At 35.6% G+C, this 27,613-nt stretch overlaps 4 protein-coding genes and 1 pseudogene across 5 annotated transcripts; all 5 read right to left on the bottom strand.

Moving 5' to 3' along the window:
* Positions 1 to 601: 601 nt before the first annotated feature.
* LOC124438131 (60 kDa SS-A/Ro ribonucleoprotein-like) lies at positions 602 to 3,542 on the bottom strand. The gene is made up of 4 exons (XM_046988124.1): positions 2,588 to 3,542; positions 1,752 to 2,033; positions 1,144 to 1,380; positions 602 to 1,064 (listed from the first exon to the last, which is right to left on the bottom strand). The coding sequence occupies exons 1-4, from the start codon at positions 3,443 to 3,445 to the stop codon at positions 771 to 773; spliced, it is 1,671 nt and encodes a 556-aa protein (XP_046844080.1). The 5' UTR covers positions 3,446 to 3,542; the 3' UTR covers positions 602 to 770.
* Positions 3,543 to 3,792: 250 nt separating this feature from the next.
* On the bottom strand, positions 3,793 to 6,472 carry LOC124438127 (60 kDa SS-A/Ro ribonucleoprotein-like). The gene is made up of 4 exons (XM_046988121.1): positions 5,491 to 6,472; positions 4,795 to 5,079; positions 4,245 to 4,481; positions 3,793 to 4,168 (listed from the first exon to the last, which is right to left on the bottom strand). Exons 1-4 carry the CDS (start codon positions 6,346 to 6,348, stop codon positions 3,866 to 3,868), a joined length of 1,683 nt encoding a protein of 560 aa, XP_046844077.1. The 5' UTR covers positions 6,349 to 6,472; the 3' UTR covers positions 3,793 to 3,865.
* An 852-nt stretch (positions 6,473 to 7,324) lies between these two features.
* LOC124438126 (60 kDa SS-A/Ro ribonucleoprotein-like) lies at positions 7,325 to 25,890 on the bottom strand. 2 transcript variants are annotated; one of them, XM_046988119.1, is made up of 5 exons: positions 24,963 to 25,890; positions 8,967 to 9,044; positions 8,508 to 8,792; positions 8,175 to 8,411; positions 7,325 to 7,849 (listed from the first exon to the last, which is right to left on the bottom strand). In XM_046988119.1, exons 1-5 carry the CDS (start codon positions 25,749 to 25,751, stop codon positions 7,547 to 7,549), a joined length of 1,692 nt encoding a protein of 563 aa, XP_046844075.1. In that variant the 5' UTR covers positions 25,752 to 25,890; the 3' UTR covers positions 7,325 to 7,546. The 2 variants fall into 2 exon arrangements, with proteins under 2 accessions (XP_046844075.1, XP_046844076.1); XM_046988120.1 differs by lacking the exons at positions 7,325 to 7,849; positions 8,175 to 8,411; positions 8,508 to 8,792; positions 8,967 to 9,044 and adding exons at positions 22,927 to 23,484; positions 23,769 to 24,005; positions 24,434 to 24,718 and having other exon boundaries at positions 24,885 to 25,890.
* LOC124438122 (60 kDa SS-A/Ro ribonucleoprotein-like) lies at positions 15,073 to 18,630 on the bottom strand. The gene is made up of 4 exons (XM_046988114.1): positions 17,679 to 18,630; positions 16,888 to 17,193; positions 16,556 to 16,792; positions 15,073 to 15,596 (listed from the first exon to the last, which is right to left on the bottom strand). Exons 1-4 carry the CDS (start codon positions 18,546 to 18,548, stop codon positions 15,297 to 15,299), a joined length of 1,713 nt encoding a protein of 570 aa, XP_046844070.1. The 5' UTR covers positions 18,549 to 18,630; the 3' UTR covers positions 15,073 to 15,296.
* Positions 19,523 to 22,206, bottom strand: LOC124438132 (annotated as a pseudogene).
* Positions 25,891 to 27,613: the final 1,723 nt, after the last annotated feature.

The following is a 27,613-nucleotide window of genomic DNA, read 5'->3' as shown; positions in this document are numbered from 1 at the left end:
GCTTTGCAGAAAAATTATATTCTCAACCTCCCCCGGATTGATGTTATTGATTTTCCTTCAGTTGAAAATTTCAAATGCAATTGCAAGCTGTATGATAAATAAACAATATTTTTCAAGGTCAAAACAATATTTTTTTCAAAAATGCCTAATCGATGTTCAATTGTAGAATGTCGTAATATTGACAACACGAAGCACATCGCTTTTCACAGGTGAGTTATTCGCTTATTTTGTTTGTTCCTGAAAGATAGAATCGGCATTTATACAATTGAAAGCCCCAAAATCTGTAAGGCCGTATGAAAAAAAATTGTCTTAAATACTGCATACACTGATGTTTTCCGGTGTGTTTTTTTAAAAAATTCAACAGTATATTTAGTATTGTTAAACTGTGATTCATTTTGATTGTATTTCTACTTCAATGTCTAACTATCGGTATTGTTAGCAAGCAAAATACCGATACCAATAATTCTATTTTAGAGCCTATACGTCGATACCGATGTGCCAATATCAATATCAGTGAAGCACTTAACTAAACCATGCTATAAAATGTTGAAGTCTTTGATCTGGTGCACTTTTCAACAGCACCACTATAGTTCACTGCATGTTCACATGAAGCAATGTCACATTGCATATTACTTATGTATCAAAGACCATTAAATAGATAAAACATTTCATGTATTCTGTAGGACAAGCAGAATTGTTCAGACATTGTAAGATTGTATTCATTGTACATTTCCACAAAAATATCTGTGAAGAAATCATTTGCTGTTCTATTAGCGCGAGATAAACTCTCTCATCACTTGTGGTGCAGCTGAGTCAAAGCCAACAATATCCAGCATTCCAAAATCTTCTGGATCAGCAATTGTGAAACCATTTGAAGTCATAGCAACAACTATGAGTTTTGCTTGAATACCAGAATGCTGACGATATCTTTTCAAAGCCTCGCTTGGGTGGATGTTCCCAGCTTTTGTTTCACTGTCAGTATAAACAATAAAAACATCCACCTCTATTTTGTTCTCAATTGCATACAACATTGGTTGAGCACAATCTGTCCCACCATTCTTTATCTAGAGAATGGAAAACAACAAGGTTATGTTTTTAACGTAATAAAAACAATACAAATTAATATAAGTTCACACTACATACCAATTCCATAAGTTCTAGCACCTCATTTAAACTCATGTCACTCCTGATCATCAATGGAACTATTTCATGAGAGAAAGCAACAAATTGATGTTTGCTTTCGGTCCGAGCTGTAACCATGGACATGGCTGCAGCAGCCACACGTGGCGTTAAACATGGCGTACCAGCACAACCAGAATAAGACATAGAACCACTGACATCCAATGCCAACATGTATCTCTTGTTTGTTGGCTGAATCGACTACGCAATAAAATAGAGAAGATGAATTTTCCAGTGGTCAAGTTAAGAAGGGCTGTGAAACTTCAACATCTAGGTTATTTAACATCTAGGTCTGTAGTTGGCTGAATTCATCATTCATTTTAGTGCATCAATGTTATGTAATTTAAAATTTTTACCAAGCAGAGCCATAAATTTACATTTTAAACTTCTGCAGTTTAATGCACCTATTCAATAAACAATTTTCATTTAGAAAAGTGACTGGTCATGGTATTTGCTGATATATTCATAACCACTTCAGACTGAATAACAAATTCACAACAAAAAAGTAAAAATGCTTTGTGATTTGATCATAAGACAATATTTAGTCAATCATGGAAGAAGACATTGCAAACCTTAAATGATAAGTAAAAAGCTTCTTCCAATGCATTAACAATAGCTTCATTTGGGTTCCATGTCAGTTTCCCCCTTTCACCATGTCCATCCATGTAGGTTTTTAGTGCAACCAAAACATTAAATGGATGAATACGAGCTCTCGTTAACAGATCTTGATTGAGTAACTTCTCACATATAAGGGACAATGCCAACTGCTCATCTAGTAGTTCAACTATTGTCATTTTGCCAAGATTTCGAAGCATTGCAGTCATTGGCATTTTTTGAACAAGAGCCCTCCAAACCTTAAAAAGAGGATATAATTATAAATAATAAATATGTGATCATTGTGCTAATGATTAATATAAGCAATTTAAAACATTACAATTAAAAACTACACGCATTACAACTAAAAACATCACACCTAAATCACATATCACAACTAAAAATAATATATTTCACTTCACACTAATCCACAATGACAATACACATTTCCTGTACACACAATACAATGATGTAAGAACCAGATAACAAATACGGCTAACTTGACGTTTACTCCTCATTTGACTCTGAAGATGACTACCGCTAAGGTTGTTGAAATGTCAGTCAACAACAACAAAAACAGTCCTTCTCAGGACTTTATTAACCTGGACGATCATCATTTACAAACATGTAACGATACTCCCGGGTTCAAACCATTTACTTTATAAGCAATCTCTTAGAACACAAAAATATTATGATATGTTTCATACATATTTGAAAAATTTGTACCTAAAATCATTCCAGATGATAAACACTGCCCTTGATTACACTTTCAAAACTGTACTTAGAAAGGACATAAAACATAAAATGTTTTTACCTCTTTAGAATTAAGCCAATGTGTTGGAATATGTTCTCGAACAAGATTATATTGATTTATCAGTTCAATTACTCTTGCCTCCTCTTGCAATGTTTTTACTTCTTCAACTGCTCTAAAAAACGCCAGCATTGTATTGCCATTTTCTCCAATAGAACGACGTGGAGTTGTCCTATCTTCAGGAAAGAAATATTCAAAAAGCCTCTGCCAACCACAAACAACATACTTCATTATAACAAACAACTCATCAGAAACATCAGTTCCTTCTGACTTAAGATGCATTAACCTTGCAACATCCCTATGTGACCATCCTTCACGCTTTTGATATTTGGTGATATCTATGGCAAGTTTCTTTGGTTCTTTTTCTTTGTACCATCGTTTTATGCCATTCCTATGGGCACGACCCCAACCTTTGCCAGGCTGACTGAACACCTTGCAGAACTCAATAAACATAAACAAATGAGTCGGAATTCGACAGATCTTGGGTAAAGCCTTGTATGCTTGTTGTTTTGTGGCAAGATCCCCCTTCCGGGCACAGAGAGCAAGAGAAAACACGATGGCCTGCTGCCTTGGTGTTCGTCCTTCAATGCTATACTTCTCTATTTCATCGACAACTTCAACACCCCTTCCTGCTAGCAAAAGATTGTAAAGGGCTCTCGCATTTTCTAAGCCTAGCTTTCTTTCGTCAATATAGTACGTGGGTGTTTCACTTCCCAACACCAAAAAACGTCGCAACCTTTTCATATCATCAACCTTCCACACAAAACCACCCGCGCTGTTTTTGACTTGAATTGATGATCTATCAATTGTATCTAGCCTTTGACTTTGGGGAACAGCTTCGTCCATTTCTATGGGTTCCATAGTCAATCCTTGAATTAGTCCTGTGCGTTACAAATCAACTCATTCAGTATTATTCGCAGAAATTGCAACCAGTGATTGAGACGTCGATGTACGTTGTGCACGATTTCCTGTTAGAGGGAAAACTTGTTTATATCGCTCAAAAATCTCCCGAGGGCAGATCTCGACACCGAGGTAAAGACGAGCATTCATTGTTTCCGTTATACTGATGTTGTATTATATTTTTACATTTTTTAGTGTCAAAGTAGGAAAACTTTTAAAAAAATATGGAAGTGCCAAGACAGTGCAATTGAACGTTAAATTCACGAAAATGTGCTTGAAAACTTTAAAATTTACATGAGCGTTATATAAAAATGATTCTTTTTATATCAGTAGCCACAAGGGCATTTGTGAAGAAGATACAATGATGTTTACTAAAAAAATCTAAAAATTCCCCAAGATAAACTCTCTCATCACTTGTGGTGCAGCAGAGTCAAAGCCAACTATATCAAGCATCCCAGGATCATCTGGGTCAGCAATAGTGAAACCATTTGATGTCATAGCAACCACAATGAGTTTAGCATTGTGAATCCCTGAATGGTGACGATATTTTGCGAGAGCCTCTCTTGGATGAACATCACCATAATATGTTTCAGAGTCAGTGTAAACAATAAAGACATCAATCTTTAAATTGTTGTAAAGGGCATAAAGCATGGGTTGAGCACAGTCTGTACTACCCATTGGAATCTGAAAAATGCAATATAAAATTTTTTGCTTTACACTACATACTTCAAATCTTTCGAGTGTTTTGTGAACAACTTACTTCATTACAAATCTTCAAAACTTCATCCAAATTCATGTTACTGGATATCTTCATCGGAACTATTTCATGACTAAATGCAACAAATTCATGATGTTCTTCTGTTCGTGCCGTCATCATAGCCATTGCAGCAGAAGCCACATGAGGTTTCATTGTACTTGCACCAATACATTCACTGGCTTGCATTGAGCCACTTACATCCATGGCTAGCATGTAACTTTTTCCTGTTGGTTCAACATTCTAAAATTGCACAAAATAACATGAAAAATGCAAGACAACAAAAAAATAGAACACATGAAAATACATCTGATCAGAGAACTTCAGAAGATGCAACTTACATGTGAAAAAGATCAGCTCAAATGATTCATAATGTATACCATATATATATACCACACAAGAAAAAATACTTACAATTTGTATAGAAAACTAGAGTAATCTCCAACACATACTATTGTATGTGAATAAAATCAGTACACATGAAACATAATGTACATAACATCTCATGCAAAAGAGGAAAATTATGTGACAAAAATTGACTGTGTGTTCTGTCTACCTTAAATGATAAATAAAATGCTTTCTCCAATGCTTTGGTGATTTCCACATTGGCTTTCCATTCTAGAGAACCTTTCTCACCTTTCCCTGACTCATACGTTTTCAAAGCTAATAACATATTAAACGGATGAATACGAGCATTTCTTAGCAGATCCTCATTTTGCAGTTTATCACAAACATTTTTAACTTGAGGTGATCCTTCAGCAAGCAAGCCAATGGACGTCATTTTGTTCAAGTTATGCATCATTGCAGTCATTGGCATTTTCTTTAACAGAGCATTCCACACCTAAAAACAGGTGTTCAAAAAATACAATAGCAGTTTCAAATTTACAGATTGTAGAATATTCTGTGTTATAGAATAAAATGCCTCTTGTCAATTATCAATTAAGAATCTTTGTAACACTATTGGTTATGAATTTTCAAAAAAATACAGTTAAACCAAAGTAAACTGCTGGGAGAAACATAGTCAGTGGTTACAATACATGCATTAGAAGAAATATAATGATGATTGTCACATACTTGTACAAATAACTCATATGATAATAATAATAATGTGCATTCTTACACTGTTATATATGCACATGTGCACATATGCATATAACCTTGCAAGAAGTCACATTATGTTTATGGCTTTGGTATAAAGTCATATAGTCATTGTCAAAATACATAGGGGCTGGCAAGGGATCATTATGATTACCTTCATTGATCCAAGACAACCTGTTGGAACATGTTCTCGTACCAAATTTTGTCCTTCAATGAGTTCTACAACTCTGTCCTCTTCCTTTGTCGTTAACTTTTTTATTTCTTCAACAGCTTTGAAGAAATTCAATAGTGTTTCTAGTTCATTAGTGTTATCCTGAGACATGGGAAATGAAGCTATCATTTCCTCATAACCACGGACTGCATACTTCAGAACACACTGAATGGAAGGTTTGTCTGACATTGGGTGTGTGACTCTTGCAATATCTGCATGTGACCATCCTTCACATTTTTGATATTTGGTAACATCCATCGCCAATTTGATTGCTTCTTTTTGTGTATACCATTTTTTAATTGCCTTGCGAGATGCTTTACCCCAACCACTTCCTGGTTTACTTAGAATCTTTGAATTAACAACAAACAAAAATAGATGTGTTGGAATTCGACAAATTTGGTCCAAGACCTCATAAGCACGTTGCTTCGTTTTCAAATCACCAAGGCGTGCACAGATTGCAAACGCCAATATAAGTGGATTTAGTTTGGCAGTACGGCCTTCAACACTGTACTTTAAGATCTCATTCACAACCTCAATGCCTCTACCATTCTTTAAAAGTCGTAGTAAAGATTGAGCATTCTCACGACCTAACTTCCTGTCATCTGTGTTATACGTGGGTGTTTCGCTTCCTAACACTACAAATCGTCGAAAACGTTTCATATCATCGACAACCCAGACGAAACCACCGGCGTCATTACGAGTTTGATCCATTCTTAATTGTTCCGTTTGAGGAACAGGCTCATCGACTTCCATTACTAGTTGATTTTGTTGATGATTTTGTTGCTGATTTTGCTGAGCCATGTTTTATTGAAGATTTGAATTCAAATCATACGAAAAATTGAAATAAGAAAATAATTCAGTGCCACACCAGTGACGCCACGACAGCAACGCTTTTTTATACTTGTTGACAATATAAATTATTAAGACTATTATTTCAATACTTAAATAAGGCGACCAACACTAGCCCCCCTCCCACACGCTCACAAATATATTATATTGCCCACGTAAATCGTAAGCTTCCTAAACTGTTCTAGTTTTCTTATTTATTTATACGTAAAAGCGTCGTAAAATCTATGTATTAGCTTCGAGGGAACGAATTCTTAAACAGCTCCTCTTTGATAATTATAAGTATTTAGCAAAACTGTTTTTGGTGATGGTACCATACAACCCAAATTCACTGACGACTTATGTATTTTATTATTTACAACGTAAGAAAATGATTCACTTATCATTTAATTATTGAGTAAACATATATGATTCTCTGTCTCTTGGTCAACACCATTTTTCAAAATGATTTAGCTAAACTCTAACGAGTTTTGCAGTTACATTCTTGCTCATTTAACTTTAAAGAAATGACTTTAAGCAATAATTGTTTACAATACACCCTAGTTTTATAAAATAACAGCTCTACCTAAGCGGAAAACTAGGTTTAACCATTGAGTTTTATAATAACTGGAGCGGCTAACTTTACTGGGGCGAGGACGCAATAGCCGCTCTAGTTATTATAGAACTCACTGGTTGAAAATTCTTGATTATTCTCGTTATAAATTATGATCCAGTCATATTTCGAAATCAGTGAAACGCATTGAGCTCTATAGAACTCAATGGTGAAACGTAGCTATTTATTTAATTTCCTGAACTCAATGGTGAAGTTTTTATAGAACTCAATGGTGAAACGTAGCTATTTATTTAATTTCCTGTGAAGTCACATTGTTTCCATCGCTCAAAAAACGTCTGGAGCTAAACAAGTCGCCGGGAAGAGAAAGCGCAATCAACGTTTCATTTAATGAATGTTTTGTATAATACTTGAGTCAAAGAAGAAGAATTTCTATAAAATACTGGAGTGCAAGCTAGTGTAAAAAATAGTGCAAATGATCAATAAAATAGAAAAATGTGTATGACTACAGTTACAAACGTAGGAGTTACTATAATAAAATGAAATTTGTCACATCATGATGAGGACACTTGTGGAGAAAATACAGAGATGTTCAATAAATTTCTAAAGAATCCCCAAGATAAACTCTCTCATCACTTGCAGTGCAGCAGAGTCAAAGCCAACTATATCAAGCATTCCAGGATCATCTGGGTCAGCAATAGTGAAACCCTTTGATGTCATGGCAACCACAATGAGTTTAGCATCATGAATCCCTGATTGGTGACGATATTGTTGAAGAGCCTCCCTTGGATGAACTTCGCCACAACATGTTTCAGAGTCAGTGTAAACAATAAAGACATCAATCTTCAAATTGTTGTGAATGGCATAAAGCATGGGTTGAGCGCAGTCTGTATCACCTTCTGGAATCTAAAAATACAATATAAACATTAATGTTTAATTACACAGCATTTGTAAACCCTTTTCAAGTACAATATCCATGGATATTAAATGCTGTTGCATTTGGCACATTTTTATTTATGCACGTTCTGCCTATTAAATTCCTTTTAAGTCATTTGTTTTCGACAAATTTAGACATGTATACATATATTTGTGTCCCCATCCCAATTAATGAGTTTGCTATGCCATTATTCTTAAGTAAAACTACTCAATATTGAAAAAGAAAATTTGATAAAAGCAATGATAGCAAAGAATGGCTAGTTACGGGACAAGTAAAATTTGAAAGCTGCCTTACTTCATTACAAATCTTCAAAATGTCATCCAAATTCATGTGACTAGAGATCGTCATAGGAACAATTTCATGACTAAATGCAACAAATTTGCAATATTTTTCTGTTTGTGCTGTCATCATAGCCATTGCAACAGACGCCATGTGAGGCTTAATGGCACTTGCACCAATACATTCATTGGATTGCATTGAGCCACTTACATCCATGGCTAGCAAGCATCTTCTACCTGTTGGTTCCACATTCTAAAATTATAGAAAATAGCATGGAACATGCAAGTTGACAAAAAAAAGCCACTCAATAGCTACTTGTGTGAAAAAAATGATGAAGTACTATGCTACCTTAAATGATAAATAAAATGCTTTCTCCAATGCTTTGGTTATTTCCACATTGGCTTTCCATTTCAGAGAACCCTTCTCACTCTTTCCAGACTTGTATGTTCTCCAAGCTAACAGCATGTTGAATGGATGGATACGAGCATTTCTTAGCAGATCCTCGTTGTGCAATTTATTACAAACTTCAATAACCTGAGGTGATCCTTCAGCAAGCAAGCCAATGGAAGTCATTTTGTTTAAGTTGCGAATCATTGCAGTCATTGGCATTTTCTTTAACAGAGCATTCCACACCTAGAAACAAATGTTTAAGAGTTAGAACAAGGGTTTCGGAGTTAGAACTACAATGGTAATACAAATAAAGGATACAACATGATGAATATCACTAACATAACAATAGCTCTTAAAACATACCAGAATTAAATAAACTTATTAAAAATTATGACATAAAACATGAAATGTTTTTACCTCTTTGGAATTAAGCCAATGTGTTGGAATATGTTCTCGAACAAGATTATATTGATTTATCAGTTCAACCACTCTCGCCTCCTCTTGCAATGATTTCATATTTTCAACTGCCCTCAAAAACATCAGCATCACATTGCCATTTTCTCCAATAGGACGACGTGGAACTGTCTTATCTTCAGGAAAGAAATATTTCAAAAGCTCCTTCCAACCACAAACAACATACTTCATTATAACAAACAACTCTTCAGAAACATCAGTTCCTTCTGACTTGAAATGTATTAACCTTGCAACATCCCTGTGTGACCATCCTTCACGCTTTTGATATTTGGTGAGATCCATGGCAAGTTTCCATGGATCTTTTTGTTTGTACCATCGTTTTATGGCGTTCTTATAGGCACGACTCCAACCTGTGCCAGATTCACAAAACAACTTGCAGAACTTAATAAACATAAACAAATGAGTCGGAATTCGACAGATCTTGGGTAAAGCTTTGTATGCTTGCTGTTTCGTTGCAAGATCTCCCTTCCGGGCGCAGACAGCAAGAGAAAACACAATGGCCTGCTGCCTTGGTGTTCGTCCTTCAATGCTATACTTCTCTATTTCATTGACAACTTCGACACCTCTTCCTGCTTCCAAAAGATTCAAAATGATTCGTTCATGTTGTTGGCGTAAACTTTTTTTGGCAACATAGAAGGTGCCTGTTTCATTTTCCAATACCAAAAAGCGACGAAACTTATCCATATTTTTAAATTCTACAAATATATCCATTTATCCATAGTTGATGCATCAGTCAAAAAAAACCCAATAATTTGATGTCAACAAAACAAAAGAAATTGATGACTGCGTAAGTTTTCGCTGAAATTGAAACGTTTCACTGATCTTGAATAAAGACTGGATCAAGCAACTGCATATTTACCATTTACTGCATATTTTAAGTAAACAAATTTTGAAGCCACCCCCGCCGTTAGTAAGGGACCAACACATCGAAAGATTTTTTAACAAAACTATGGAAAACATAGCCACACATGGCCAAATTATGCTTTAAGATAACGCAGAAGATGAAAAACAACCTTTATGGCGATAGTACAACAAGTCAGAAAGAATAATCGGCCGTATAAAACAAAACGCATACAGATTTCTCTCCGAATCACTCGTAAAAAAAGCTTGTAATTTTAAAGGATTGATCAGTTTATGATCTTAAATGAGATCAGTTAATAAGTTTATACTTCTGAACTACGATTCCAACAATTTTAGGTATTTCCATGCAGCTGTGGGCTATTTTCCATGTTAGCAATATGAAGTATTATTGATGATGTAATGTTACACTATAATATTATTGCATGAAGTATTTATGTTATCTTAGCACATGTTATGTTATACGGGAAGCCATGACTATTTTTCTTTCTATCAATTATATTTCTATTCTATGTATTCCTGATTTCTGATTGTAATGAATCACTCAAATATCAACAGGTTATGGGCCCAGGACGTAGAAGGTCATTATTTAAGTGAAAAGTCATTGCAATAAAATATATAGTCGAAATTTAAGCATGGCCACGTCGGATATGTCGAATGCGTTAAGGTTCGCGAAACTGAACGGCAGTAATTACCGCTCATGGGTTTTCAACATGAAGCTGTATTTGGAAAGTCTGGATCTTTTCGAGCATGCGGAGGGAACAGCTGAATTTCCAAATGAGGATGCTAGTGCTGAAACGCGAAGGAAGTTTAACTCGGCTGCGAAGAAAGCGTGGACATACATCTGTTTGGCCATCGAGCCCGAGCAACAGATCCACGTGCGAGATACGAAAACTGCCAAGGAGGCATGGGATGCAATTAGAAATCAATTCGCACGAGAATCACTTCTTCAGAAGGTGAGACTACGCCAACAGTATTATTCCTGTAAATACCATATTGGAGATAGTGTGCTTGAACACATCAGCCATCTCAAATCGCTGCATGAGCAACTCAAGGAAATGGGAGTCAGCGTGGATGACAAAGAATTGGCTATGACTCTGTTAGCTAGCTTACCTGAGCAATACAAACCATTAATAACAGCCTTAGATGCCATGGGAGAAACAGAGATCTCTTTGAAAAGTAAAGAACTTAATTCTGAATGATGTGGACCGTACTAATGATTTGAAGAATACTAAGGAAGATGCATATTCTGCTCATAGAGGAAATTTTATTCGTGGTAGGAATCGTGGTGATAAAATAATAATAAAAAGGAAGAACGATGGAAGCAACAGAAAACCTTTTCAAGGAAAATGTCACAATTGTCAAGAGAAAGGACACTATGCTCGTGACTGTCCAAACAAGAAAACTAAGAATGGTGCAAACAGAAACACTCAAGCGCATTGTGCCGAAGGACAAGATGACAAAGTGCATGAGGATGAAGCCTTGATAAGCAATGGATCTGAACTTATTGGAAGATCAGATTGGATCATAGATTCTGGTGCTACCCAGCATATGTCATATGAAAGAGAAGCACTGACGGATTATGTGACATTCAAGCAACCCTCGGTGGTGAATCTAGGTGATAATAGATCAATCTTGGCATATGGAAAAGGTACCTATCATTTGAAAGCAATACTTGATGATCACGTTCAGAACATATCATTACGCAACGTATTGTACTTACCAGAATTGGACAAGAATCTACTATCAGTCTATTCCATGATAAAACTTGGAGCTACTGTTATGTTTGAAGGTAACAAGTGTAAGATATCTCGTAATTCCAAACTTCTAGCTGTTGGGGACATATGTGGAAAATTGTACAAATTAAGGATTGGACATGAACATGTGAACATTGCAAAGGACGCATCAAATTCAAGCTTGCATTTATGGCACTGCAGATTTGGGCACTTGGGAATGAACAATGTTCGTAAATTGTTAAATGGAGATTTGGTTAAAGGAATGAGTGATGTAAATGAAAATATCTCATTCTGCGAGGGATGTATGATGGGGAAACAACATCGGTGTTCTTATCCGAAAGATGACCATTACCGTGCCAACCAACCGTTTGAGCTTGTACACAGTGATGTGTGTGGTCCCATGTCTGTAAACTCTTTTGGTGGATCGCGCTACTACATCACATTCATCGACGACTATTCAAGGTATACGTACATCTACTTCATAAAGAAGAAAAGCGAAGTTTTAGAGAAATTCAAGGAATTTCATAGTCATGTTCGCAACATTACTGGCAAACCTATCAAGACCCTACGATCTGATAACGGTGGGGAATATTGCTCACAGCAATTTAAAGATTTCCTGAAGAAAAATGGTATCATCCATCAGTTAAGTGTACCTCATAATCCGGCGCAAAACGGCATTGCAGAAAGAATGAACCGTACCATTGTTGAATCTGCTCGTTCTATGCTGTCTCATTCACATTTGCCAAATGAATTTTGGGCTGAGGCTGTAAATACGTCCGTCTATTTACGTAATCGAAGTCCTACAACATCAGTAAAGGATATGACTCCATACGAATGTCTATATGGAAGAAAACCGGATGTAGCTAATCTACGAGTATTTGGTTGTGTGAGCTATGTACATATTCCAGAGAACCAGCGTAAGAAGTTAGACCCAAAATCCCGGAAATTACTTTTGTGGGATACCCTGACGGAACAAAGGGGTACAAGTTTTATGACCCTATTGGATTGAAATTCATCCGTAGCCGTGATGCAATGTTTGTGGAAACACAATTCCATGACTTTGGTGAAGACAAAAGACCATTGACTGCATTTGATCAAAAGAAAGAGCAAAATGTTCCGGTGATTATCGAAGAAACCCCAACGCAAGCAGGTAAAGATTTTGATTTGAATCCAATTATCGAAAACGTCAACATGGATGCAGAAATCAACGATAACGAGCCAGTGGGAGTAACGTACGAGGAGAGATTTATGAATGAAGTACAAAACATTGGTGAAAGGAGACAAAGAAGACCTCCCCAAAAGTTTGATGAAGAATGCTACATCGCCAATGATTTAACTGCGGAAATCAACGAACCAGCAAACATCAACGAAGCCTATTCTGGAGAACATGCACATGACTGGAGAAAAGCAACCGACTCCGAATTTCATTCACTTATCGAGAACGATACTTGGGAACTTGTCCCATTACCAGATAATAAGAATATTGTTGGAAGCCGTTGGGTTTTCAAGGTGAAGAGAGACGAAAATGGAGAAATACAGAGATATAAAGCTCGCGTAGTTGCACAAGGCTACTCACAAGCTGAAGGTGTCGACTATCATGAAGTATTTTCACCCGTCATACGAAATACAACTGTTCGATCGTTGTTAGCTTTAGCGAATGCAAAAGACTGGGAAATTCACCAAATGGACGTTAAAACAGCGTTTTTACAAGGAAATTTGGATGAAGAAATTTATATGCGACAACCTGAAGGTTATATTAGTAAGAAGCATCCTGACTATGTCTGCAAATTGAGAAAAAGCATCTATGGTTTAAAACAGTCAGCCAGATGTTGGAACAACGCCATCGACTCATACCTGAAATCAAAAGGATACAATCAAATGAGCTGTGATCCATGTCTGTACGTGAAATCTATTAAACAGCAAGATGGAAATGTGAATTTCGTGATACTATCTATTCATGTAGATGATATTCTCCTATTTTCCAATTCTACGAAAATGCTGAAGGTGGAGAAGAAAGCCATTGCATCAAAGTTCAAAGTTGAAGATTTAAATGAAGTCAAACATGTCCTTGGTATGCTGATCAAACGAGACAGAAAAGGGAAAATTGACAATTAGTCAATCAAAATATTTGGAAGGAATCTTGAAACGATTCAACATGGAACATTGCAAACCTGTTTCAACACCGTTAGAACCTGGAAAACATTTTCAGAATCTGCCCGAAGAAGAGACCGCAACAAATATTCATGAATATCAAAACTTATCGGATGTTTGACATACGTGACAACGGCAACTCGACCTGACTTGGCATCTGCTGTAGGTATTCTTTCAAAATTTATGTCAAAGCCAGGAAAGGAGCATTGGCAGGAGCAAAAGAGTGTTGAGATACCTAAAAGGCACAATCAATTATGGTCTTGTTTTTCAAAGCAAAGATTCAACATGCGAAGTGGTTGGATATTCAGATGCTGATTGGGCAAGTGATGTAAATACAAGAAGATCTACATCAGGATACGTGTTCCAGATAAACAAATCAACCGTCAGCTGGAGCAGCAAGCGACAATCTTGTGTTGCAAGATCTTCGACTGAAGCTGAGTATGTTGCACTAAGTTATGCAACACAGGAAATCATATGGTTACGACGTTTACTAGCGGATATTGGAATAAATCAAGATCAACCATCTATACTGAACGAAGATAACCAAGGGCAATTGAACTTTCGAGGAATCCACGATTTCACAATCGCACTAAACATATTGACGTTGCGTATCATTTTGTTAGAGAAAAGGTCAACGATAATTCCATTATTGTTCAATACTGTAGTACAGATCAGATGTTAGCGGATGTTATGACGAAAAGTTTACCAAAGCAAACATTCCAAAACTTTCGAGACATGTTAGGTGTCAAAGAAATTTTAGTTTAAGAATTCGTAATTCTTAAAGAACATTTATAGTGCACATTAAGTGGGAGTGTTAGCAATATGAAGTATTATTGATGATGTAATGTTACACTATAATATTATTGCATGAAGTATTTATGTTATCTTAGCACATGTTATGTTATACGGGAAGCCATGACTATTTTTCTTTCTATCAATTATATTTCTATTCTATGTATTCCTGATTTCTGATTGTAATGAATCACTCAAATATCAACATTCCATTGTTTTTCCATACCACAGTAGAGTTACCGATGACAAAAATCGCTGCATTTTGATCACATTTCATCATATTTCATTGTATTTTTTGCTCTTCTATAAACTGATTTATCTCTTAGATATGTTCATGTAGTTACGTGTTGAAAATTCTGGATTATTCTAGTTATAAATTATAATCCAGTCATATTTCGAAATCAGTGAAACGTAGCTATTTATTTAATTTCCTGTGAAGTCCCACTTGTTTTCATCGCTCAAAAAACGCCCGGAGCTGACCAAGTCGCCGGGAAGAGAAAGAGCAATAAACGTTTCATTTAATGAATGTTTTGTATAATACTTGAGTCAAAGAAAGAAGAATTTCTATAAAATACTGGAGTGCAAGCTAGCGTTAAAAAATAGTGCAAATGATCATTAAAATAGAAAAATGTGTATGAGTGCAGTTACATACATAGGAGTTACTACAATAAAATGAAATTTGTCACATCATGATGAGGACATTTGTGGAGAAGATACTACGATGTTCATTAAATTTCTAAAGGCTCCCCACGATAAACTTTCTCATCACTTGTGGTGCAGCAGAGTCAAAGCCAGCTATATCAAGCATCCCAGGATCATCTGGGTCAGCAATTGTGACACCCTTTGATGTCATGGCAACCACAATGAGTTTAGCATCATGAATCTCTGAATGGTGACGATATTGTTTGAGAGCCTCCCTTGGATGAACATCACCAAATGTTTCAGAGTCAGTGTAAACAATAAAGACATCAATCTTTAAATTGTTGTAAAGGGCATAAAGCATGGGTTGAGCACAGTCTGTTTCACCTTCTGGAATCTAAAAATACAATATAAAAATTCATGTTTACTCCACATACTTAATATCTTTCAAAAATAAAACACACACCTATTTTTCATGGTGCAGCATTTGTATATAATTATCATAACAAATAACTCCATCATCACCCACAGACAATTAAGCACCTCACTTTGGTCAGTATTATGATTATTTATATATTATTTATGCTAAATATCTTTTCTCAATGCCTAAAAGTTTTAATTTTTTTCCAATTAGAAATATTCTTTGCTATTTTTTAAAGTTTTTTTTTAGTTCAAATAACAATTGCAACCTTTTATATTTGTCTTAATTAAAATTCATTTATAAGATATGTAGAATTTATATCTACATCCACAATTCTTCATCTTTGTTCGCACTGAATCATGTTGTCAAAATATCTTGCCAGAAAGTGCCATAAAATAAGTTTCAATTAATTTGCTCAATCTCTTCGGAAATTTTTTCACCAAATTTAGCAAACTGATTCAAAGGTGATCAAGTCTGATTATTATGCAACAATAATCCTGGGGGGAATTGTAGATTGACTAGGAATGAAATTGAATTAGAAAGAATGTAAAAAGTAGAAAAGAATATTTTTGATTGGAAAGAATTTTAAAACTGTGATATTGATCATCATTCAGGCATGTAGCCAGAACAATTGGAAGGGAGAGGGGCAATTATTTATAAATTCATTTCATAATTTGTAAAAAACAATGAATTTCAAAAGAAACTAATCTGGCATATCATGTACATATAAATATACCCACCCCAATTAGCGTACTGACTACAGGCTTGTCATATAGTAGGAAACAGCATGTTATACATTAAAAGCCAAACACAAACAATTTCAAACACTTGAAAACGAGAAAAAAGTTCCATGATAACAATCATAGCAAAGTGGAAATATATAGTTTAGTAGTTGAGGTGCACAATTAAAATTAATTGAACATTGAACAACTTACTTCATCATAAATCTGTAAAACTCCATCCAAATTCATGTCACTGGCTATCTCAATCGGAACTATTTCATGACTAAATGCAACAAATTTGTGATGTTCTTCTGTTCGTGCTGTCATCATAGCCATTGCAGCAGAAGCCATGTGAGGTTTTATTGAACTTGCACCAATATATCCACTGGATTGCATTGAGCCACTTACATTGAGAGCCAGCATATAACTCTTACCTGTTGGGTCGATATTCTAAAATTGTAAAAATATTGAAAATTCAAAAAAAACAAAATAAAATGCTGCTTAATTGTTTCTTGTTTAAAAAATTGATTTTGCATGCTGTCTACCTTAAATGATAAATAAAATGCTTCCTCCAAGGCTTTGGTGATTTCCTTGTTGGCTTTCCATTTCAAAGGACTTTTATTACCCTTGTGAGACTTGCATGTAGACTTTCCAGACTGGTAAGTTTTCCAAGCTAATAACATGTTAAATGGATGGATACGTGCATTTCTTAACAGATCCTTGTTGCACAGTTTATCACAAACATCTTTAACCTGAGGTGATCCTTCAGCAAGCAAGCCAATGGAAGTCATTTTGTTCAAGTTACGTATCATTGCAATCATTGGCATTTTCTTTAATAGAGCATCCCACACCTACAAACAAATGTTCAAATCACAAAAAGAAGGACTTCAATTTCATAGCATGTAGAAATGTTTGGTCAAATAAGTTATAGCAGCTCAAAGTATGATTCTCATACTTTTAAAAATACTATTGGTAATGAAGTTCAAAAAGAAATTCAACCAAAGTACACTGCTGAAACAACTCTCACAAAAAAGTACTGAAAAAGAATGCAACATGATGATGGTCAAATATAGGCAATAGCTCTTAGAACCTAACACAAGTAAACTTATAAAAAATTATTATATATTTACCACAATATGGAAAAGGTCATAGCTAAATAATAATTTTGTTGTCCTGACTAAATTCTTACAGTAAGTAAACACTGAGATGATTTCAAATTGGGAATTGTAAAAAGGAGACATGAAATATTTGTACCTCTTTGGATCTGATTTTGGGTGGGGACCGGCTGAGTTGACGTAGTCGGGGTGTGCAAGAACTACGAACTCACAGTGCATACCTCTTTGGATCTTAGCCAATGTGTTGGAATATGTTCTCTAACAAGATTATGTTTATTTATCAGTTCAACCACTCTCGCCTCCTCTTGCGCTGTTTTTATATTTTCAATTGCCCTAAGAAATACCAACATTGCACTGCCATTCTCTCCAATAGGACGATGTGGAGTTGTCTTATCTTCAGGAAAGAAACATGTCAAAACCTTCTTCCAACCACAAACAACATACATCATTATAACAAACAATTCATCAGAAACATCAGTTCCTTCTGACCTAAGATGCATTAACCTTGCAACATCCCTATGTGACCATCCTTCACGCTTTTGATATTTGGTGAGATCCATCGCCAGTTTCCATGGATCTTTTTTTTTGTACCAACGTTTTATGGCATTCCTATGGGCTCGACCCCAACCTTTCCGAGGCTGACTGAACAACTTGCAGAACTCAATAAACATAAACAAATGAGTCGGAGTTCGACAGACCTTGGGTAAAGCATCGTATGCTTTTTTTTTCGTGTCAAGATCTCCCTTCCGCGCACAAACAGCGAGAGAAAACACGATGGCCTGCTGTCTTAGAGTTCGTCCTTCAATGCTATACTTCTCTATTTCATTGACAACTTCAACACCCCTTCCTGCTTGCAAAAGATTCAAAACGACTTGCTCATTTTCTGAGCCTAACGTTCTTTCGTCAATGTAGAAAGTGCCTGTATCGCTTCCTAACACCAAAAAACGACGAAACCTATTCATATGAACAATCCACAACAAACCACCCGCGCTGTTTTCGACTTGACTTGATGAATTGGTGATAGAATTTTGTTCTGGCCCTTTGTTACCCAAGTCGGAAGGTGTATCTGACATAGTTAAGCCGTCTGTCATAAAAGAAATTTCGATGTATTAAACTAATAAAGAATTCAAACTATTTACTGTAACTGCAACTTCCGCCTAAAATCTAAACGCATTTTGAACATTGAGTTCTATTCATTGAGCTCTATAATAACTGGAGCGGCTATCTCAAACACTGATATGTACACTGGATATGTATATTACACTGGATAGTAAGATAATTGGAAGCCGGAAGTTGGCTCCTCCGATTATCACCTTCGGGGGGGGGGTATCGGTCCCACTTTACTATACTTTTGTATTACAAATTCACAGTTTTTGCGTTTTTATTCGTTGTACAAGCTTTTGATTCCAGCAAAATTTTTGTGAAAGGGACAGAACAACCGGTAAAGATATTTAATCCTAAAAAGTTTGTCTTCTTGGCTTTATAATGGCAGAAAATTAAGATGGTACAAGGTCGACCTGCATTGTTTTGAAACAAACTGGAGACTATACGCTGCTGCTTCTTAAAAAGTGTAGAAATATAACAGAATCCTATTACTGCTACCAAAATTTCATCTGCAATGACGTTTATGGAAGATTGCTACAAATTTACTTATTTAACAACACTTTGTTATTCACATCGCTATTATCATAATAATTTCAAATTACGTCTTTATTATATCAGTGAAGAAACAAAACAAATCGACATAGAAAAATAATCAGAAAGACATTTTGATGAACAATAGTAAGTTTAAAAAGGGTATAATCAAACTCTACGAGATGTACATTATGAAAATATGCGAATTAAAGTACCTCTAAATGTTGTGAACCCGGGAGTATCGTTACATGTTTGTAAATGTAGATCGTCCAGGTTGGCGTAGTCCTGAGAAGGACTGTTTTTGTTGTTGTTGACTGACGTTTCGACAACCTTAGCCATAGTCATCTTCAGAGTCATTTTTTGATTCTTGAGCCGTCACGAGCATTCTACGTTCAGTGAATGTTTTGTCAAGTTTTATTGTCAATATAGGTAGACTTTTTAAAATTTATTAAATTGCAATCTAGTGCAATGACCATTAAACCATCAAAATATGCATGCACACTTTTACTTTAACATGGGAGTTATCATTTGCAGAGAAGATACAATGATATTCACTAAAAAATTTTCAAATATTCCCTAAGATAAACTCTCTCATCACTTGCGGTGCAGCTGAGTCAAAGCCAGCTATATCAAGCATTCCAGGATCATCTGGATCAGCAATAGTGAAACCATTTGATGTCATGGCAACCACAATAAGTTTAGCATCATGAATCCCTGAATGGTGACGATATTGTTTGAGAGCCTCCCTTGGATGAACTTTGCCATAATATGTTTCAGAGTCTGTGTAAACAATAAAAACATCAATCTTCAAATTGTTGTCAAGGGCATAAAGCATGGGTTGAGCACAGTCTGTATTACCCATTGGAATCTGAAAAATACAATATAAAATTTTTTGCTTTACACTACATACTTTAAATCTTTTGAGTATTTTGAACAACTTACTTCATTACAAATCTTCAAAACTTCATCCAAATTCATGTTACTGGAGATCTTTATCGGAACTATTTCATGACTAAATGCAACAAATTTGTTATGTTCTTCTGTTCGTGCTGTCATCATAGCCATTGCAGCAGAAGCCACATGAGGTTTCATTGTACTTGCACCAATACATCCATTGGATTGCATTGAACTACTTACATCCATGGCTAGCATGTAACTTTTGCCTGTTGGTTCAACATTCTAAAATTGTACAAAATAACATGAAAAATGCAAGACAACAAAAAAATAAAACACATGAAAATAAATCTGATCAGAGAGCTTCAGAAGATGCAACTTACATGTGAAAAAAATCAGCTCAAATGATTCATAATGTATACCATATAAATGTACCACACAAGAAAAAATACTTACAATTTGTATAGAAAACTGGAGTAATCTATAACACATACAATTGTATGTGAATAAAATCAGTACACATGATACATAATGTACATAACATCTCATGCAAAAGAGGAAAATTATGTGACAAAAATTGATTGTGTGTTCTGTCTACCTTAAATGATATATAAAATGCTTTCTCCAATACTTTGGTTATTTCCACATTGGCTTTCCATTTCAGAGAACCTTTCTCACCTTTCCCTGACTCATACGTTTTCAAAGCTAATAACACATTAAACGGATGAATACGTGCATTTCTTAGCAGATCCTCGTTTTGCAGTTTATCACAAACATCTTTAACTTGAGGTGATCCTTCAGCAAGCAAGCCAATGGAAGTCATTTTGTTCAAGTTACGTATCATTGCAGTCATTGGCATTTTCTTTAACAAAGCATTCCACACCTAAAAACAGGTGTTCAAAAAATACAATAAGAGTTTCAAATTTACAGATTGTAGAATATTCTGTGTTTGAAAATAAAATGCCTCTTGTCGATTATCAATTCAGAATCTTTGTAACAATGCTATTGGTTATGAATTTTCAAAAAAATACAGTTAAACAAAAGTAAACTGCTGGGAGAAACATAGTCAGTGGCTACAATACATGCATTAGAAGAAATAAAATGATGATTGTCACATATTTGTACAAATAACTCATATGATAATAATAATAATGTGGATTCTTACACTGTTATATATGCACATGTGCACATATGCATATAACCTTGCAAGAAGTCACATTATGTTTATGGCTTTGGTATGAAGTCATATAGTCTAGTCATTGTGAAAATACATAGGGGCTGGCGAGGGATCATTGTGATTACCTTCATTGATCCAAGACAACCTGTTGGAACATGTTCTCGTACCAAATTTTGTCCTTCAATGAGTTCTACAACTCTGTCCTCTTTCTTTGTTGTTAACTGTTTTATTTCTTCAACAGCTTTGAAGAAATTCAATAGTGTTTCTAGTTCATTAGTGTTATCCTGAGACGTGGGAAATGAAGCTATCATTTCATCATAACCACGGACTGCATACTTCAGAACACACTGAATGGAAGGTTTGTCTGACTTTGGATGTGTGACTCTTGCAATATCTGCATGTGACCATCCTTCACGTTTTTGATATTTGGTAACATCCATCGCCAATTTGATTGCTTCTTTTTGTGTATACCATTTTTTAATTGCCTTGCGTGATGCTTTACCCCAACCGCTTCCTGGTTTACTTAAAGTCTTTGAATGAAAAACAAACAAAAATAGATGTGTTGGAATTCGACAAATTTTGTCCAAGACCTCATAAGCACGTTGCTTCGTTTTCAAGTCACCAAGGCGTGCACAGATTGCAAACGCGAATATAAGTGGGGATTTAGTTTGGCAGTACGGCCTTCAACACTGTACTTTAAGATCTCATTCACAACCTCAATGCCTCTACCATTCTTCAAAAGTCGTAGTAAAGATTGAGCATTCTCAAGACCTAACTTTCTGTCATCTGTGTAATACGTGGGTGTTTCGCTTCCTAACACTACAAATCGTCGAAAACGTTTCATATCATCGACAACCCAGACGAAACCACCGGCGTCATTACGAGTTTGATCCATTCTTAATTGTTCCTTTTGAGGAACAGGCTCATCGACTTCCATTGCTAGTTGATTTTGTTGATGATTTTGCTGAGCCATGTTTTAATGAAGATTTCAATTGAAATCATACGAGAAATTGAAATAAGAAAATAATTGAACGCCACACCATTAGGGAGTTTTAGCAAGAGTACGACTACGAGAACGAGTACGAAATTTGACCGTGTAAGGGAATAGCACGAGGATGCTTTAGTTGTAAACAACAGAACCAGCCTTTTTATTGTGTAAAACACCGACGTTTGCGAAGCAGCTACGGCTCTATTTGTCAATAATGATATCAAAGAATCGATAATACTGGTTTTGCGAGAATATAGGACTCTTTAGACTGAAAAATCTTCACTATTTTAAGTTTTATGTACGATATATTTGTACTATTTCATTGTTTGTTTATCTTTCACTTTGCGTTCGAAATACATGAAAGTTTTGCAGGTCATATTTTCCTTTTTAATGTACATCTGCGCTCAAAAAGGGTTCTAAATTAAAGCCTGGATGCTCGAAAATAGTACTGTAAACTAATTTCTTACAGAATGAAGAAATATACCTACTTTCTTTGCTTAAAAAGACATCGTAGTCGCGACTACGAATTTTTTACAAAACATCGTACTCAGATTGATGACGGCTACGTGTTTTTGTTGTCGCAACAATGTTTTCGCGCCAAAATGACGTAAATCGTACTCGTCGTCGTACTCGTAGTCTTTGCTAAAACTCCCTATTATAGAACTCAATGGTCGTCACGATTTCCTAGTAAAGGGGGCTTGTTTCTATCTCTCAAAAATGTACCGAGAGTACGAGAGCTGACCGACCGAGTCACTAAGAAGAAAACGAGCATTCGTTCGAGGAATCATCGTTTCAATTTATTACTATAGTGAATGTTTTGTTATGTTCAGAGTAGGAAGACTTTTTTAATAACTACCAAAGTACAAGCTACTCCATTAAAATAGTGAAAACAACCACTAAATTCACAAAAAAATTATTGAGAAATTTAAGATTTACATGTCATACATCATACATGGGGGTCACTACATTAAAATTTGTCATGTCATGAGGACATTTGTGGATAAGAAACATCAATGTCTACTAAAAACTTTCAAATATTCCCCAAGATAAACTCTCTCATCACCTGTGGTGCAGCAGAGTCAAAGCCAACTATATCAAGCATTCCAGGATCATCTGGGTCAGCCAAAGTGACGCCATTAGATGTCATGGCAACCACAATAAGTTTAGCATCATGAATCCCTGAATGGTGACGATATTTTGCGAGAGCCTCCCTTGGATGAACTTCGCCAAAATATGATTCAGAGTCTGTGTAAACAATAAAGACATCAATCTTTAAATTGTTGTAAAGGGCATAAAGCATGGGCTGAGCAAAGTCTTTATCACCCTTGCGAATCTAAAAAATATAATTTAAAATCTTTTGAAAACAAAATACATACGTACATATTTTCGAGACTGTAGCACTAGCACACTATTATCATAAACAGCTTCATCATTATTCACAGATAATTAAAAGCACTTATTATGTCAAACCACATTCCAAAAAGGGTTCCTAAAAATAATTGTGAGCACTCAAATACAAAGTTTAATCATTTACAATGATAGCAAATAGTCACGCACAGAAAAAATTTCAAGGCTTGAAGGTATTTGAATGAAACAATGTTCAATGATACATCTTACTTCATTACAAATCTTTAAAACTTCATTCAAATTCATGTTACTGGATATCTCCATTGGAACTATTTCATGACTAAATGCAACAAATTCATGATGTTCTTCTGTTCGTGCTGTCATCATAGCCATTGCAGCAGAAGCCACATGAGGTTTCATTGTACTTGCACCAATACATCCACTGGCTTGCATTGAGCAACTTACATCCATGGCTAGCATGTAACTTTTACCTGTTGGTTCAACATTCTAAAATTGCACAAAATGACATAACATGGAAAATGCTAGTTAACAAAAAATAGAATGCTAGTTATTCCAAAAATGACATCACACCAGTTAATTTCATTGCATGAACTTGTACATGAAAAGAATAAAGCAAAGTGATTCATAACATGTATACTACATATAAAAGACAATACTTACAATTTGCATAGCAATAAAATTAGCTTAAGTGGTCTATAATGTGTATTGGTCATGTATTTCACACAAAAGACAACAATTGTGGGAGAAAAACTGATTTTGTATGCTGTCCAGTACATCAGCAAGATTCTTGGAGAGGAGGATTGCCCTTAATACAATTTTTCCTGGTGCAAAAAAAACTATAATCTTGAAAATATTATGGAGGAGTGGTTTCCCCCCATTGCCTTCCCTTTGCCAATGCACATAATTTTGTCTACCTTGAATGATAAATAAAATGCTTTCTCCAATGCTTTGGTGATTTCCACATTGGCTTTCCATTTCAGAGAACCTTTCTCACCCTTTCCTGACTCATATGTTTTCAAAGCCAATAACATGTTAAATGGATGGATACGTGCATTTCTTAACTGATTCTCGTTGCACAGTTTATTACAAACATCTTTAACCTGAGGTGATCCTTCTGCAAGCAAGCCAATGGAAGTCATTTTGTTTAAGTTACGTATCATTGCCATCATTGGCATTTTGCTTAAGAGAGCATCCCACACCTAGAAACAAGAGTTGCAACAAAAAGGATTTCAGATTAACAGCTTGCAAATTACCCAATGTCAAACCAAAAAACTCACAGCTAAACTAATTATTTCAGTTAATAAACATTGCAATGATTACAAGTTGAGAACTGTAAAAAGAACACAAAAATTGAAATGTTTTTACCTCTTTGGAATTAAGGAAACATGTTGGAATATGTTCTCGAACAAGATTATGTTGATTTATCAATTCAACCACTCTTACTTCCTCTTGCAATGTTTTTACTTCTTCAACTGCTCTAAAAAACTCCAAAACTGCATTGCCATTCTCCCCAATTGAACGATGTGATGTTGTCTCATCTTGTGGAAAAAAATAAGCATTAAGCTCCTGCCAACCACAAACAACATACTTCATTATAACAAACAACTCATCAGAAACATCAGTCCCTTCTGAATTAAGATGCATTAACCTTGCAACATCACTATGAGACCATCTTTCATGCTTTTGGTATTTAGTGATATCCATGGCCAGTTTCCAAGGATCTTTTTCTTTGTACCAACGTTTTATGGCATTCCTATGGGCACGACCCCAACCTTTGCCAGGCTTACTCAACAACTTGCAGAACTCAATAAACATAAACAAATGAGTCGGAATTCGACAGATTCTGGGTAAAGCATTGTATGCTTGTCTTTTCGTTGCAAGATCCCCTTTCCGGGCACAAACAGCAAGAGAAAACAAGATGGTCTGCTGCCTTGGTGTTCGTCCTTCAATGCTATACCTCTCTATTTCATTCACAACTTCAACACCTCTTCCTGCTTCCAAAAGATTGGAAAGGGCTTTCGCATTTTCTATAGCTAGCTTTCTTGCGTCAATGTAGTACGTGGGTGTTTCACTTCCCAACACCAAAAAACGTCGCAACCTTTTCATATCATCAACCTTCCACACAAAATCTTGCAAGCTGTTTTCAGTTTCACCTCTATTGGATGATGTGCCTTGAGAATCCAGCTTTTGACTATGGGAAACAGCTCCTCCCCCTGTCTCTTCTGCAGCCATCGTAAGCCCACTGAACCAAACCAAAACAAACTCCTAGCCGGCGATGGGTGAAATCAGTGAAAAACAGGGTTCCGGGTGGAATAAAATCAGTTTTGCTAAAATATCAACAAAATTAAGCATGTTTTTCTACTATAACTTCTTTGACACCGGAAGTTAAAAACAGTGAGAGCGAAGGGACTAGTAACGAGAAAGAAATTTAAAGTGCCAGCTACTTGTGCTACTAGATTAGATCAATCGAAATCAGATTGGAATGCAACAACGCAACACCATTTAATGGCTTAATGTTTAAAATTGAATCGAAATTTGAAATGGAACATGAAAAATTTGTAAATAATCGTTTGAAAATTTGAAAAGTTATAAAAATCAGTTATGTTCGTTGTAAGTCCTATTAATAGGGAGTTTTAGCAGAGCCTACGAGTACGATTTACGTCATTTTGGCGCGAAAACATTGTTGCGACAACAAAAACACGTAGCCGTCATCAATCTGAGTATGATGTTTTGTAAAATATTCGTAGTCGCGACTACGATGTCTTTTTAAGCAAAGAAAGTAGGTATATTTCTTCATTCTGTAAGAAATTAGTTTACAGTACTATTTTCGATCATACAGGCTTTACTTAAGAACCTTTTTTGAGCGCAGATGTTCATTAAAAAGGAAAATATGACCTGCAAAACTTTCATGTATTTCGTACGCAAAGTGAAAGGTAAACAAACAATAAAATAGTACAAATATATCGTACATTAAACTTAAAATAGTGAAGATTTTTTAGTCTAAAGAGTCCTATATTCTTGTAAAACCAGTATTATCGATTCTTTGATATCATTATTGAAAAATAGAGCCGTAGCTGCTTCGCAAACGTCGGTGTTTCACACAATAAAAAGGCTCGTTCTGTTGTTTACAACTAAAGCAAAATTTTGACGAAGCGACAACGACAACAAACTTCCTCGTGCCATTCTCTTACACGGTCAAATTTCGTACTCGTAGTCGTAGTCGTACTCTTGCTAAAACTCCCTATTTGCATATCGATAACGTTGAGACAAAAAAAATGCAGTAATATACATTTTTCATTGCACTCGGAGGTCAGACTTATTTCTTAGCCAATAAAATTTCATAGCCTTGAGCTTGCTTTTGCTTTGCACTGTGGTGAATGTCGACGCACAAGGGTGCGTCTGAGCTAATTTAAATGTTTGCAATAAGAAAATCTACAAAAATTATTCAACTCCAATATTCGATGAAATATGTTCAGTGTGCTTGGGAAAATAATGTAAAAAGCCAATTTTCGGCCAAGGCAGACTTGTCAAAAAATTTCTGCCATACAAAATATTTTTTAAGCCCTTTTGTGTTTTTTAGTAAAATTTATGATTAGTATTGCCACTCGCGAACTTTTAATCCACAATGCTCCGAACTGTTGCTGTGGTAGTCTAAGTCTTCGGGACATTTGTTTTTACGATTTCTAACATGTGCACTAAGATTTGTAGCATTTTGTAATACCTAATTTCAGTTATTATCTTCGACAACTGCTCATCGTCCAAAAACTCAGTGTCTCAGCCTTTACTTTGACATATAACAAATTATATTGTGATCCAGGATACTAGTTATACTAGAAAATTGAAACTTGTCAGTTACAGTAGAAAACTACGAGTACGGAGCATTGAGCTCTATAAGACCTGGAGGGGCAAAGGGGCCTGGGCCTCGTGGTCAAAAACATGGCGGTAATGGCGGATTTTGGTGGTCAAAACTTCCACTTTAAAAATTTTTTTCAATATTCACTCCCTCCTGATTTCTAATACTGTTTGTATGAACGAAAACAAGTGAGAAAAAAAACAATTACGATACCGACAGCATATCATGTGAAAATAATGCT

This window comes from Xenia sp. Carnegie-2017, unplaced genomic scaffold, assembly GCF_021976095.1.
Source record: "Xenia sp. Carnegie-2017 unplaced genomic scaffold, XeniaSp_v1 HiC_scaffold_19, whole genome shotgun sequence".
Taxonomy (NCBI): domain Eukaryota; kingdom Metazoa; phylum Cnidaria; class Anthozoa; order Malacalcyonacea; family Xeniidae; genus Xenia; species Xenia sp. Carnegie-2017.
The sequence above is the reverse complement of the archived record's forward strand: the minus strand, read 5'-3'. Positions and strand labels throughout refer to the sequence as shown.

What these genes read in the sequence shown, in the direction of transcription:
- LOC124438122 (XM_046988114.1), bottom strand. Translation starts at nt 18,548, where the DNA reads ATGACAGACGGCTTAACTATGTCAGATACACCTTCCGACTTGGGTAAC. An exon ending in ATTGGCTAAGATCCAAAGAG is followed by an intron (nt 17,194 to 17,678) that starts GTATGCACTGTG and finishes ATTTGTTTGTAG; the next exon opens with GTGTGGGATGCTCTATTAAA. An exon ending in CATTTTATTTATCATTTAAG is followed by an intron (nt 16,793 to 16,887) that starts GTAGACAGCATG and finishes TTACAATTTTAG; the next exon opens with AATATCGACCCAACAGGTAA.
- LOC124438131 (XM_046988124.1), bottom strand. Translation starts at nt 3,445, where the DNA reads ATGGAACCCATAGAAATGGACGAAGCTGTTCCCCAAAGTCAAAGGCTA. An exon ending in ATTGGCTTAATTCTAAAGAG is followed by an intron (nt 2,034 to 2,587) that starts GTAAAAACATTT and finishes CCTCTTTTTAAG; the next exon opens with GTTTGGAGGGCTCTTGTTCA. An exon ending in CTTTTTACTTATCATTTAAG is followed by an intron (nt 1,381 to 1,751) that starts GTTTGCAATGTC and finishes TTTATTGCGTAG; the next exon opens with TCGATTCAGCCAACAAACAA.
- LOC124438127 (XM_046988121.1), bottom strand. Translation starts at nt 6,348, where the DNA reads ATGGCTCAGCAAAATCAGCAACAAAATCATCAACAAAATCAACTAGTA. An exon ending in CATTTTATTTATCATTTAAG is followed by an intron (nt 4,482 to 4,794) that starts GTAGACAGAACA and finishes GTGCAATTTTAG; the next exon opens with AATGTTGAACCAACAGGAAA. An exon ending in TTTTGAAGATTTGTAATGAA is followed by an intron (nt 4,169 to 4,244) that starts GTAAGTTGTTCA and finishes TGCATTTTTCAG; the next exon opens with ATTCCAATGGGTAGTACAGA.
- LOC124438126 (XM_046988119.1), bottom strand. Translation starts at nt 25,751, where the DNA reads ATGGCTGCAGAAGAGACAGGGGGAGGAGCTGTTTCCCATAGTCAAAAG. An exon ending in CATTTTATTTATCATTTAAG is followed by an intron (nt 8,412 to 8,507) that starts GTAGCATAGTAC and finishes CTATAATTTTAG; the next exon opens with AATGTGGAACCAACAGGTAG. An exon ending in TTTTGAAGATTTGTAATGAA is followed by an intron (nt 7,850 to 8,174) that starts GTAAGGCAGCTT and finishes TTGTATTTTTAG; the next exon opens with ATTCCAGAAGGTGATACAGA.